Source organism: Lampris incognitus, chromosome 12 (genome assembly GCF_029633865.1).
Source record: "Lampris incognitus isolate fLamInc1 chromosome 12, fLamInc1.hap2, whole genome shotgun sequence".
NCBI classification, from domain to species: Eukaryota; Metazoa; Chordata; class Actinopteri; order Lampriformes; family Lampridae; genus Lampris; species Lampris incognitus.
Window position 1 is genome coordinate 33,859,861 of NC_079222.1, and position 13,233 is coordinate 33,873,093.

Below are 13,233 nucleotides of genomic sequence, written 5' to 3' on the forward strand. Positions count from 1 at the left end.
TTGACAGCGTTGAAGAGGACAATTTCAGATCAGGTGGGTCGTCAATGAACTGGTCTATATGTACCAGTTGAAAGGATAGTTATCCACCCACCCATCCATCCATCCATCCATCCATCCATTTTCCGAACCGCTTATCCTGCTCTCACGGTCGCGGGAGCCTATCCCAGCAGTCATTGGGCGGCTGGCGGGGAGACACCCTGAACAGGCTGCTAGACTACTATCTCTCACACACACACACACACACACACACACACACACACACACACACACACACACACACACACACACACACACACACACACACACACACACACACCTAGGGACAATTTAGTATGGCCGATTCACCTGACCTACATGTCTTTGAACTGTGGGAGGAAACCGGAGCACCCGGAGGAAGCCCACGCAGACACGGGGAGAACATGCAAACTCCACACAGAGGACGACCCGGGACGACCCCCAAGGTTGGACTACCCCGGGGCTCGAACCCAGGACCTTCTTGCTGTGAGGTGACCGCGCCAACCACTGCATCACCGTGCCGCCCCAAGGGTAGTTGTACATGGCAAAAATAAAGGAGTGTCTTGGTGAAAGGTTCAAAAATTATTCCTTTTTTTCTTAAATGCAAAAATCTGTTGAGGAAAGTTTAGCTGAAGTCACCCTTTATGTTGATGAGCGCAACATCGCTTTAGAAATACATATTGATAAAATATCTTGAGTGTGACTTAAACAATAGCTACTACCAAAATCTAGTGGTCCACTTAAATGTGATGAATTTAAAAAGTATGTTAGGTTAAAATTGATCATAATATACATTTAATTTTCATGATTGAATGGTTAGGGTAATTTAGTTTTTCTTTTTAACATTTACTTTATTCAAGTGTAACCGGTTATTTTCTTTCCCGGTGCGGGATTCGATACTGGGTGTACAGCACCACAAGGCGACATCACTAACCGCTTGGTTAAAGGGTCCGATCCGTTAACTAGGGGCTAACGTGTCTTATTAGTAGTTTACACAAGCAATTCAAGCCTTTTACCAACCTTTTTCTTTTCTTTTCTTTCCTTTTGTTACTGGATAACGAAATTGGCTCCCAAACAGGAAAAGGGTGTTTATTCAATAAGGATAAATGTATTCTTCTATTTCATTAGCGCCACGTGTTAGACGTTCTTTACAAAAACAAGAAAAATGCATATTCATTTACGTTTTTTACAAAAACGGAAAAAAATGTTTTATATTTTTTTCCCAAAATGATGCATCATGTATAGGAGAACCGAACACACAGTGCAAACACAAAAGCAAAATAAGAAGCAAACAAACAAAACAACAACAACAACAACAACAACAAAACAAAAGCTAATAAGTGTAAGGCATCAATAATATTAATTTATTTTCCATAAATACAGTTTTAGTCCTCTTTTAAAGATCACCAATAAAGGTTGTGTCTTAACGCGTTTACGTTTATGAATAAGACGTTTAACCTAAAATAAATAAAGTATTTAACAAAAGTCCAATTTCCTTATCGCTCCATCATTCCAAAAGTAAACAAAAACGAAAAATGCCGCCAGGAAGCGATATTATGAACCCTACATAGCCCTCGCCAAAATCCCGTACCCTGTCCCAAATCTCGCGAACGGACGCCGGATTTCCGCGAACGGACGTCGGATTTCCGCTGCGTTGCTAAGGAAACAATCAACTATCAACTCGGTGCGAAGCAAAGCTAACGTTAGCTACCTTCAATTTGAACTTATGAATCGTCTAAAAAGTGAACCATGGGGTTGAAATTATGATTGTGAGGGAAAGAATAGCCTTAAGTTGACTAACCTAACAATTTTAGGTTACAAGGTCTGCCTCAGCTCCTTGGATACGTTATTGGTATTATAATTGTGATGCATTTGAGGCTTGATGAGACAAAGAATCAGAATGAACCCCAGCTAAAAGGTTACATTGAGTAGTACATCACGACAGAGTCAAATATGTCATCTTCCTGAGGGTGGCGCTAATGTGCAAGAGCTGAAGGTGGCGCTAATGTGTAAGACTTGTAAAAGTCATATTACTACAATATAGGAGCTCGTTTTGTTTGTAGTCATGATAAGGGGTGAAGTATCCTATGCTCAAACGTGGAGCAAGCAAAGATTGAGTTAAAAACGTTAATGTTGATTGTGGATAACTTAGACAGGTTAAATTGTGGGTGTACAGCGTATCCTTGATGAGCGCTAACCCCATAACAACATATTTTCGCGTTGCTACGGTGGCGCACACGTGACAAAGCCAGAAACGGGATTTTGGCGAGGCCTATGTAGGGTTCATAATATCGCCGCCAGGAAGGAGACGCGTCTCCGCGCATGCGTCAAACAAATCGGGTTTTCGGAACGGCTCGGCCAATGACGGTTTAGGACTGACGTCAGTCTAGCCTTGCGCGTGCTCGAGCCTGTGGCGCGCCCTCCCGGTTCGCCCTGCAATATCAGCTCTCTTTAGCTTACAAGTCGGAGTTGTCTCAATAAATCACCTTTTATTGGATACGCGTAATGGTTTTCGTGAATAAACCGTCAACGGTCGCATGAGATGGCGCCCGAGAAGCGCCACGTTTTGCTGTGCTGGATTCTGGTGTGCACCAGCGGGGCCTTGGCGATTGAACCCGTCAGCACCAGCATTGCAGTTGGCATGGCAGCAGCCCTCACCGGCTTTTTAGCCCGCTACCAGAATATATTCTACTATTTCCACGAATGCTGTCGGCCGGAGTGGATTTCTTTTAACAAATCAGGTATTTTAAGACGTCCTACGTATATCTGAACGTTTACCCTTGACGTTAACGGCTTTGTATTCATATGAAGGTTCTTACTGCGTTAGCTCATACGCTTCGAAGTGCAGTGGATAGTAAAAGTAAAGCTAAACCGATGCGTCCGACACAGCTCATCAAACCCGAGGACGGGTACGCACGGCGACGACCGCCAACGCCAATTCGTTGGGAACACGACGACGCGATGCTGGGCGTTGAATGTTTTGTTGTCGCCCATTGATGACGTATAAGGAAACGCGCGACTTATCGACCACGGTCCGGTCTGGTATCTGAACGGGATTTTATATGTTGCATTGTTGTGTTATACGTTAACGCTAATCTCTGGGAAATAAGTGACGATGAGAGCGATAACAACGTGCAAAACTTTAGTGCTGTACGTTGCCATTGCGAGTGTTGTCGTAAATGCGTTCGACGTGTTCACCGCGTCGTTTGTCGTCGGCGTCGGAGCAGCGTTAGGTCGGTCGATTTACAATTACCTCCACGAAAGCTGCGACTCGAGATGGCTGAAGTTTAACGCTACAGGTGAGAGAAGGGTACACGTCGCTCCTCGTTTTCGCCGTTTCCCTGGGTGTGTCGCGGCGACTCGACAACTCAGCAGCCGTTAATAACGGCTGTGATCAGGAAGCTGTAGCTGCAAGAGAATATAATCACAAATCACATTTGTGTAGCACTTTACTAAAACACTGTTACAACGTGCCTTACGAAGAAATAGAACCAGACAAGGCAAAAACAAGAGCAAGACTGAATAAGTAAGAGTAAAAATCAAAACAGTAAAAACATATATCAAACATTTGTAAGAACTCGCATGAAAAGAACAGTTTTAAGACAAGATTTATAGGAAGCTAGAGACTTGGTTTGTCTTAGTTCCACAGTGTGGGGGCTCTAACAGTAAAAACTCTGATCACCTTTTCTAACAAATCGAAACCTGGGAACAACCAGCAGGGCTGCCAACTGCGGATCTCGAAGGTCGAGTGGGCGTATACCCGGTCAATAGATCAGAAGTGTGTGTGCAGGAGCATAGCCATTTAAGGCCTTGAAAGAGAGCAATAAAATATTAACAGCTACAAGCATGTACAACTTTTCGCAGCTCGGCTATTGATAAAAAGGGACCTAATTTTGGAGGTTAGCTTGAGCTGGAGAAAGCATGACTGGACGACATGTTTGGTGTATCAAAACTGAGGTTAGCATCGAATATTACCCCAAGATTCCTACCTGACAGAGCACCAAGATTAGTTAAAAAAAAAAAAAAAAAAGGCTGATGGTATTTGGGCGACCAAATAGTGTGCTCGGTGTTGTTGTGGAAGTAATGTATTAAGGATGTGGCACTCGATTTCTTAACTTTTTTCAATTGCCCCAAAGACTTCTTGCTACAGCACATGAAAAAAGATCAACATGCCCAACCATCTATAACAATGAGCATTTTTATTATTTAAATCTTGAAAACTGTTTACTTTTTAACATGATTTTCTTTTTTAAGGTTTGGAGGCTGACCTGCAGCGCAAACTGTATGGACAGCACATAGCATCACGCACAATTCTGAAAGCTGTGACTGGATTCATGAACAACGACAACCCGAAAAAGCCTCTTGTCCTTTCTCTCCATGGATCGAGCGGTACAGGGAAGAATTTTGTTAGTCAGTTGATTGCCCAAAACATTTACAAGGAGGGGATGGAAAGCAATTTTGTCCACACATTTATATCAACGTTTCACTTCCAACATGTTGAAAAACTTGAGCTCTATAAGGTATGCTTGGAGCCCCAAATTACTATTCCATTTATATACAAAATATTAATGCACTGGTGTGATCTGTGTGTCTTAATGAAGTTTTTCTTTTCTGCAGAATCAGTTACGGGAGTGGATTAAAGGCAATGTCACCAACTGTGCAGAATCCATGTTCATCTTTGATGAAATGGACAAGATGCACCCTAGCCTGACTGATAGCATAAAGCCTTTCCTGGATTACTATGTCAAACTGGATGGAGTCAGCTATCGGAAAGCCATCTTCATTTTCCTCAGGTGATTACAGCTTAAAGACATTAAAAAAACAGGAAAAACATGTGAGAATAAATTGACAGTAAACACAAAGTGAAAGTTTGAACTTCTGTGAGGCAACTAGGTGTCGAACCTGCCCTCAAAATCATAAAACTACTTTTGGCCACATTCACGCTATCTGACTTTTTACAGCTTAGTGTGCCTTTTTCTTTACATCAACACAAAGAAAGAGCGAATGCTAAGTAGGCTTGAAGGAGCTGCATCCAAGTACGGTTAAAGCAGTATTTTTTCTTTATAAGATTACAGGTCGGGATGCGCAATGATATCGGCATGTCATGAAATTACTGCATCAGCCCGAAATGCCAATAAGACAGGCCGATGAAATGACGCTTTAATTATGCGCGCATGACGTGAACCATTGATCAGGCATGCATGCCACGTATCACGTAGGCAGGGCGGAGGGTTTTTTTTTTTTACAGGTTTTTTTTTTTACCTGCTACACCCACTGCGTCAGTGTTGCATGTGATTGCGTGCCAGTGCGTTTTCTTAGGAGACTTCAAGTAGACTACTTTGGAAAACAGGCAAGTTGATTGGTAAATGCTTTAACTGGTACTGAATTCATTAACTAGATCGTTTAGATCACAGAATGTTGAGTCAGTTCATCTGGACACGTTTATTTAGAGAGAAACGTTTCATCACTCATCAAAGTGACCTGTAAAGTCTCAACTGACTGCAGGTATCCCCACTCTTATAAACAATACAGTGGAATAACTACCAAAAACAACAGTCGATTTCATATGCAAATTGCCGTGACCATTAACTAAAGTTTCAATGGCCATGTGTACTGTTCACAGGGGATTTGGGAATGGTTTTAATCACAGCATTGTAAGATGGTGACAGATGAACTCTAATACATCTGCCGCTGCAAAACTGATTGCCAATGTAATACACAGGCTCGATTCAATCAGCCCAGACGCCCCCAAATTTATCCTTGGAGATTTTAACCACTGTATTTTAAACAAGACTCTGAGGACATACAAACAGGATGTGACTTGTGCCACCACACAAAAAAACACTACGATAGACCTGTGTTATGGTTCACTGTGTGGCGCTTACAACTCCTTGCCCATGCGTCATGCCATAGCAGTGTGTATCTTTTGCCCATGTACAAACCCGCCTTCAGGCGCCTTGGGTGTGGGGAGAAACAAGTAAAGACTTGGTCAGAGGACAGTGTCTCCTCTCTTCAGGCATGTTTTGATTGCACTGACTGGCAGTGCTTTATGATGTTTGTGATGAGTTTGATGAACCTTCTGACACTATCTCGTCTTACATCACATTCTGTGTTGACTCAGTTATCCCAAATAAAAAGGTTGTTACTTACCCAAATAACAAACTTTGCATAACTACAGAGCTCAAATCAGTTATTGATAAAAAGAAAAGGATCTTTTACACTGGCAATCCTCTCAACAAAAAGGCCGTCTCCATAGATGTGAGAAATAGAAATGCAGTGTAGCAGTGGTGGCCTTAGAGCAGCCTGGCAAGGGATCAAATCAATGGCCTCCATTGTGCAAGTGAGACCAAGCAACTTATTAGTGTTAATGGAGTGGAGGATGCTGATCTGTCAAACATTTTTAATTCTTTTTTCTTTCGCTTTGAAAGGTCTGATTTGACTCATAATGTTTCCAGGTTGAGGGAGTCCCTTGTTCCTCAGAATAATATTGTGATATCTCAAGAACGTGTCACGGCCTTATTTAAGAAAATTAACATAAGGAAGGCTGAGGATGCACTAGCCAGTGCATTCTTCGCGCCGGTCCCAAGCCCGAATAAATGGGGAGGGTTGCGTCAGGAAGGGCATCCTGTTGAAATCTTTGCCAAATCAAATATGCGGATCATAAATCAGATTTCAATACCAGCTCGGTCGAAGCCCAGGTTACCAACGACCGCCACCGGTACGGCTGGCCAGCAGCGTGCTGGTGTAAACTATGCTACTGTTGGGCGAAGGACAAGGAGAGGGGGGAAGGTATGTCCAGAGGCAGCAGGAGAGGAGGAAGCGTAGGAGTTTGGAGGTGAGAGTTGGAACTTTGAATGTTGGCACTATGACCGGTAAAAGGAGAGCGCTGGCTGATATGATGGAGAGAAGCAAGGTAGATATACTGTGTGTGCAAGAGACGAGGTGGAAGGGGCGTAAGGCCAGGAGCATCGGAGGCGGGTTCAAACTCTTCTACCATGTCGAATGGGGTAGGGGTAATTCTGAAGGAAGAGTATGTCAAGAGTGTGCTGGAGGTGAAGAGAGTGTTGGACAGAGTGATGAGTACCAAGCTGGAAAATCGAAGGTGTATTGATGAATGTTATCAGCGCATATGCCTCGCAAGTTGGGTGTGAGATGGAAGAGAAAGAAGACTTCTGGAGTGAGTTGGATGAAGTGGTGGAGAGTGTACCCAAGGGAGAGAGAGTGGTGATTGGAGGGGACTTCAGTGGGCATGTTGGTGAAGGGAACAGAGGTGATGAGGAGGTGATGGGTAGGTATGACGTCAAGGAGGGACATGTGGAAGGACAGATGGTGGTAGATTTTTGGAAAAGGGTGGAAACTGCTGTGATAAATAGATATTTCAAGAAGAGGGAGGAACAGGGTGATGTACAAGAGTGGAGGAAACTGTTCCGAAACCTTCTCATGATAGTCTGTCTGGTTTAATACAACAGTGCATCTACCTTTGTCTGCCTGAAGGATGATAATGTTATTGTCCTTACCGAGAGTTGTGAGTGCTTTCCTCTCGTCTCTGCTGATGTTGAACAGCGGTGCCTTCACATTGCTGAGGCAGGCTGAAACGTTCGTCCGCAGCTGCTCCGTGTCTGGGTCCACGATGTTTTTACGGATCGGCGATTTTGTGGCTGTGATCAGTTCCACTAGTGGGATTTGCCGCGACGTGACAGCAAAATTCAGCCCTTTAGTAAGGACGTCTTTCTCCACCTGGGTGAGTTGACTGTCAGACAGATTCCTCAACCACTTGTCCACATCGTTGACATGTGTCTGGCATTCGTCTCTCTGTCTGCCATTTAGGGCACCGTCCGTTGTCTGTCGATGTCTTTGGCGTGCAGCAAGTGGGTCAAACCTCTTTTGCTGAGTCTTCTCTGTGAACTCAGTCACATGTTGGAAAGTGGTGTCATCTAGACGCGTCGATGGTAAAATTAGTTTGTCTCACCCACAGTTGAAACTCTGATTAATGGTCACGGCAATAGGCCCTTTTCACATGACGTCACAGAACTTCCGTTCTGACTCCTTGCAGGGTATGCTAACTTCCGGACGGACTATGGAGTACACAGTCGCTCACAAACCTGCCTGAAATTCGGCTAGATGATGTACCACGGATTGCCGAAACATTTGCATTAACCAAACGGTCCAAACTCGATAAAGGCTACAAATTCTTCATCAAACGGTACCTGTTTGATTATGCTAAATAACGTAGGTTAAAGGCAATAACTTTAAATCATAGTCAGAAAAAAAGCGAGATCTTGAGAGAGAGAGATCTTACAAGAGAGCGAGAGAGAGGGATCTTGCGAGAGAGAGAGAGAGATCTTGAATTCCACTAAATAACTTATGGAACGATCACGACATCTCAACCAATCTGAAAATGAAGATACTATAAACAGTCATATGGCCAGTCTGCCAAAATGTGGTTTTGCCGCCGTTTGCGGAGACTAAGTTGGATAGAAAAACGACAAATGAAAGTGTGCTACAACAACTTGGCACAAATATGATCCTTCTGTCGACCATTCAGAGACGAAAACTAAAATATTTCAGCCATGCCTGGCAGATAGATAGATAGATAGATAGATAGATAGATAGATAGATAGATAGATAGATAGATAGATAGATAGATAGATAGATAGATAGATAGATAGATAGATAGATAGATGGTCAGAAAAAATTACTTTAAAGAAAGACAGACAGACAGAATCATAGTCATAATCATATGACTATGATTAGCTAGTCTTAACGTTACCTTTCAAAATTACTTCAGGTTGTGCATTCCTGCGTTTTCAGAAGTCGTCTCTACATCCATGAGTCGTCTATGGCGCAAACGGAAGTGAAGATAACCTGCTTCGCGGAAAGGCAGAAGTTAATTGGCGTCATTGTGAAAAGGGCCTATTTTCATATGAAACCGATCGTTGGTTTCAGTCGTTATACCACTGTATTGTTTATAAGGGTGGGATACCTGCAGTCAGGTGAGACGGAAGAGGTCACTTAGATGAGTGATGAAACGTTTCTCTTACAATAAACGTTGTGTCCAAATGAACTGATTCAGCTTACTGAGACCTTCTTTTGTTTTTATTCCCCCCCCCCTTTTCTACCCAATTGTACCCGGCTAATTATCCCACTCTTCCGAGCCGTGCCAGTCGCTGCTCCACCCCCTCACCCGAACTGCATGCCTCCTTCGAGACATGTAGAGTTGCTAGCCGTTTCTTTTCACCTGACAGTGAGGAGTTTCGCCAGGGGAAATAGCGCATGGGAGGATCACGCTATTCCCCCCAGTTCCCCCTCCCCCCTGTACAGGCGCCCCGACCGACCAGAGGAGGCGCTAGTACAGCGACCAGGACACATACTCACATCTGGCTTCCCACCTGCAGGCTCGGCCAATTGTGTCTGTAGGGACACCCGACAAGCCGGAGGTAACACAGAGATTCGAACCGGCGATCCCTGTGTTGGTAGGCAACAGAATAGACCGCTATGCTACTCGGACGCCCTTTCTGTGGTTTTCTTATGTGGATTTTTGAGCATGCATAAAGACATAGATCATTTTAACTACAGGATCATGGATACACATGGATTTGATTGATTTATTTTAATGTGCAATGATAAAAAACCTCTATGATGGACTGGTGGTCTGTCCAGGGTGTCTCCCTGCCTGCCGCCCAATGACAGCTGGGATAGGCTCCAGCATCCCCGCAACCCCGATTGGGATAAGCGGCTTGGATGGATGGATGATAAAAAACCTAAAATATTGCATTGCTGCATTGCATTGCCTCTGGTGCAATGAGGTAATTATTTTAATTATTTGTAAAGAGATTGTACTCATTTTCCCCATTTCTCTATAGTTTTTACTTGTTGCTGCATAGTTGCGCATAGAAAAAAAAATAGACCAGCTGCGTAAAAACAGAGATCAGCAGCACGATGTGTGTGCGTGCTGCTTTCATGGGCAGTGTAACAGCTTCAGTTCAATCCACTACAGGAGAAACTTGATGTTCTCTGCAATTAGGTGGAAAAAAATATGCGTATATCAGCAATCGGCCAAAATGAGTTGAAAAATATCGGATATCAGCAAAAATCCAATATCGTGCATCCCTAATTACAGGTCTCGTGCCAGAGTGGGGCATCTGTTTACAGAGAAAAGCATGTTGCATCCTTTCATTAAGCCTTTCAGTCAAAGAAAGGGTTTGGTGCAGCTTGGGTAGGCAGCTCATCTTTTACAACAATAGCATCCATTATGACTTTGCAGAAAGAACTAGTAGAAAAGTTGTTTATAGTTGTTATTTAATTCACATGAATAATCAAGATTAAGTAAGGGAGCATATTGGCTCTTTCAGGGATTTTTTTTTTTTGTCCTTTCTTATAGCTTTGCACCTAGATGTAAAGAGTGTCCTTGTGTGTGGCTTTTGTGTTAAACAATTTTAAACATTATTATTCACAGAATGGCTAAACTGGGAAAAAAAACTAATTCACAATGAGAACAAACAAATTCCAAATTCATTTTAGTTCTTCCCTTGTTATGCAAAAAAAAAAAAATAGGCCTAGGTGTAGACTACGGTCTTTGGTAGTCTCCTTTGTGTTTTCTTGTGCTTATTGTGAAGAGTGCAGAAATGAGAGTGAATCATGGATTAATTACTGTTGATACACTGTCAATGGTACTATCCACAGTAATGCTGGAGGAGATGGTATTACGCAAGCAGCTTTGGACTTCAAGAAATCAGGGCGAAAGCGAGAGGATATGGAACTGAAAGACCTGGAAACACTACTCTCTCTGTCAGTTTTCAACAACAAGAAAAGTGAGTTTTCAGAAAATTGTCACTTTTTTACAAAAATGTTGTGTACTCTGGAGCCATATCTCGTGAAAATGTATCTGATTACTTAAATTCCACTGATTTTCTCATAATTGCGTCTCCTTGCAATGTTTTTCTGTAGGTGGCTTTTGGCATACAGACTTAATAGACAAGAACCTTGTGGACGTCTTTGTTCCATTCTTACCTCTGGAATACCGACATGTTATCCAGTGTGCCAAAACTGAGATGGAAGCAAGGGGCTGGGAACAAAATCAAAATATTGCTATCCAGGTGGCCCAGGAAGTTGTTTACTATCCTAAAGAGGACAGAGTCTTTTCTGTCAAAGGCTGCAAAACTATATCGTCCAAACTAGATTACTATAAATGAACTCAGATTCCGATGGAGGTGCTTTTATTTACAGACTGTGTACACTTTGTAAAAAACTGCTCTCAAACGGATGACAGATGAGAGGAAATAAAGTTAGATTAACAACAGAGTGATATGGAGGACATCATCAGGACCTCTCTCTTACACTTAATGGACTAGCTGCTTGGACAGCATGAGGGCAATGAATTAAAAGAAGACAGAAGATTTCAGTGAAATCTTGGTAACTAATCAAGGTGCGAGATCCTTGCCTTTTTATGTTGTATGTTCGTGAGAATCTTGATGACTATCTCCTATTTTTATTTTTTTGTTTTGTTTAGCTTTGTTTTGTTTTATTCACCCCGAGGAACCGCTACAAACATACACAGTAATAATTATAAAGCTAACATCTGCTATGCGCTGACAAAAATACAGGCCTAAATTCTTACTATTTTTCAGCTGTTTGTAAACCCGTTGTGTCAGATTATCAAGTCAAGTCAATTTTATTTGTATAGCCCAATATTACAAATTATCAGGATAATTGCTACAAAGCAATTCTGCTATTTTGCACAGGGACATCTTTGCTGGGCAAAAAGTTGCTGTATTGGCCTCAGCTTCTATGATTTGTACAAACTCCCTTGTCAATCTAACATAATTATTTAACTGTCGTGACAGTCCACATCTCATTTCATCATCAGCCGCTTCTCCGGGGTCGGGTTGTGGTGGCAACAAGCTAAGTAGGAAACTCCAGATGTCCCTATCCCCAGCAACGCCCTGTAGCTCCTCCTGGGGGATCCCACAGCATTCCCAGGCCAGATTGGACATGTAGTCCTGCCAGTGAGTTGTGGGTCTACCCCGGGGTCTCCTCCCAGTTGGACATGCCCGGACAAGCTCCAAAGGAAGGCGCCCAGGAGGCATCCTAATCAGATGCCCGAACCACCTCAGTTGGCTCCTTTCAACGCAAAAGAGCAGCAGCTCTACTCGGAACTCTCTCTGCATATCCGAGCTCCTCACCCTATCTCTAAGGCTGAACACACAAACCCTATGGAGGACACTCATTTCAGCCGCTTGTATCTGCGATCTCACCCTTTCTCGGTCACTACCCAAAGCTCATGACCATGAGGGTTGGAACAAAGATTGACTGGTTTTTTGACTGAGATTGACTGAGAGCTTTGCCTTGAAGATTGACTGAGAGCTTTGCCTTGCGGTTCAGCTTTAACAGTCCGCAGTTACTTGCAATTAGTCGAAGACACAGATCAGCCAAAACATTAAAACTACCTGCCTAATATTGTGCAGGTCCCTTCATGCCGCTAAAGCAGCTCTGACCCGTCGAGGCATGGATTCCACAAGACCTCCGAATGTGTCATCTGGTATCTGGCAGCAAGACTTTAGCAGCAGATCCTTAAAGTCCTGTAAGTTGTGAGGTTGGGGCTTCCATGGATCAGAGTTATATTTCCAGCACATCCCACAGATGCTCGATTGGATTGAGATCTGGGGAACTTGGATGCCAAGGCAACACTTCGAACTCTTTGTCATGTTCCTCAAACCATTCCTGAATAATTTTTACAGTATGGCAGGATGCATTATCCTGCTGAAAGAGGCCACTGCCATCAGGGAATACTGTTGCCATGAAAGGCTGTATCTGGTCTGCAACAATGTTTAGGTAGATGGTACGTGTCAAAGTAACGTCCACATGAATGCCAGGACCCAAGGTTTCCCAGCAGATCATTGCCCAGAGTATCACACTGGCTCCACCTGCTTGCCTTCTTCCCACAGTGCATCCTGGTGCCATCTCTTGCCCAGGCAAACGACGCACACATATCCGGCTGTCAACATAGTGTAAAAGAAAATGTGATTCATCAGACCAGGCCACCTTCTTCTACTGCTCCATGGTCCAGTTCTTGCGCTCACATGCCCATTGCAGGCACTTTCAGCACTAGACAGGAGTCAACATGGGCATTCTGATCTGCAGCTATGCAGCCCCATACGCAGCAAGCTGTGATGCACTGTTCTGATGCCTGTCTATTGTAGCCAGCATTATCTTTTTCAG

At 43.4% G+C, this 13,233-nt stretch overlaps 1 protein-coding gene across 2 annotated transcripts; it reads left to right on the forward strand.

The window, feature by feature from the left end:
• The first annotated feature begins 2,374 nt into the window (after positions 1 to 2,374).
• On the forward strand, positions 2,375 to 11,448 carry tor1 (torsin family 1). 2 transcript variants are annotated; one of them, XM_056290739.1, is made up of 5 exons: positions 2,375 to 2,756; positions 4,270 to 4,535; positions 4,633 to 4,808; positions 10,699 to 10,826; positions 10,963 to 11,448. In XM_056290739.1, the coding sequence occupies exons 1-5, from the start codon at positions 2,558 to 2,560 to the stop codon at positions 11,205 to 11,207; spliced, it is 1,014 nt and encodes a 337-aa protein (XP_056146714.1). In that variant the 5' UTR covers positions 2,375 to 2,557; the 3' UTR covers positions 11,208 to 11,448. The 2 variants fall into 2 exon arrangements, with proteins under 2 accessions (XP_056146714.1, XP_056146715.1); XM_056290740.1 differs by lacking the exon at positions 2,375 to 2,756 and adding an exon at positions 3,052 to 3,314.
• Positions 11,449 to 13,233: the final 1,785 nt, after the last annotated feature.

What these genes read in the sequence shown, in the direction of transcription:
- tor1 (XM_056290739.1), top strand. Translation starts at nt 2,558, where the DNA reads ATGGCGCCCGAGAAGCGCCACGTTTTGCTGTGCTGGATTCTGGTGTGC. An exon ending in GCCATCTTCATTTTCCTCAG is followed by an intron (nt 4,809 to 10,698) that starts GTGATTACAGCT and finishes TACTATCCACAG; the next exon opens with TAATGCTGGAGGAGATGGTA. An exon ending in AGTTTTCAACAACAAGAAAA is followed by an intron (nt 10,827 to 10,962) that starts GTGAGTTTTCAG and finishes GTTTTTCTGTAG; the next exon opens with GTGGCTTTTGGCATACAGAC.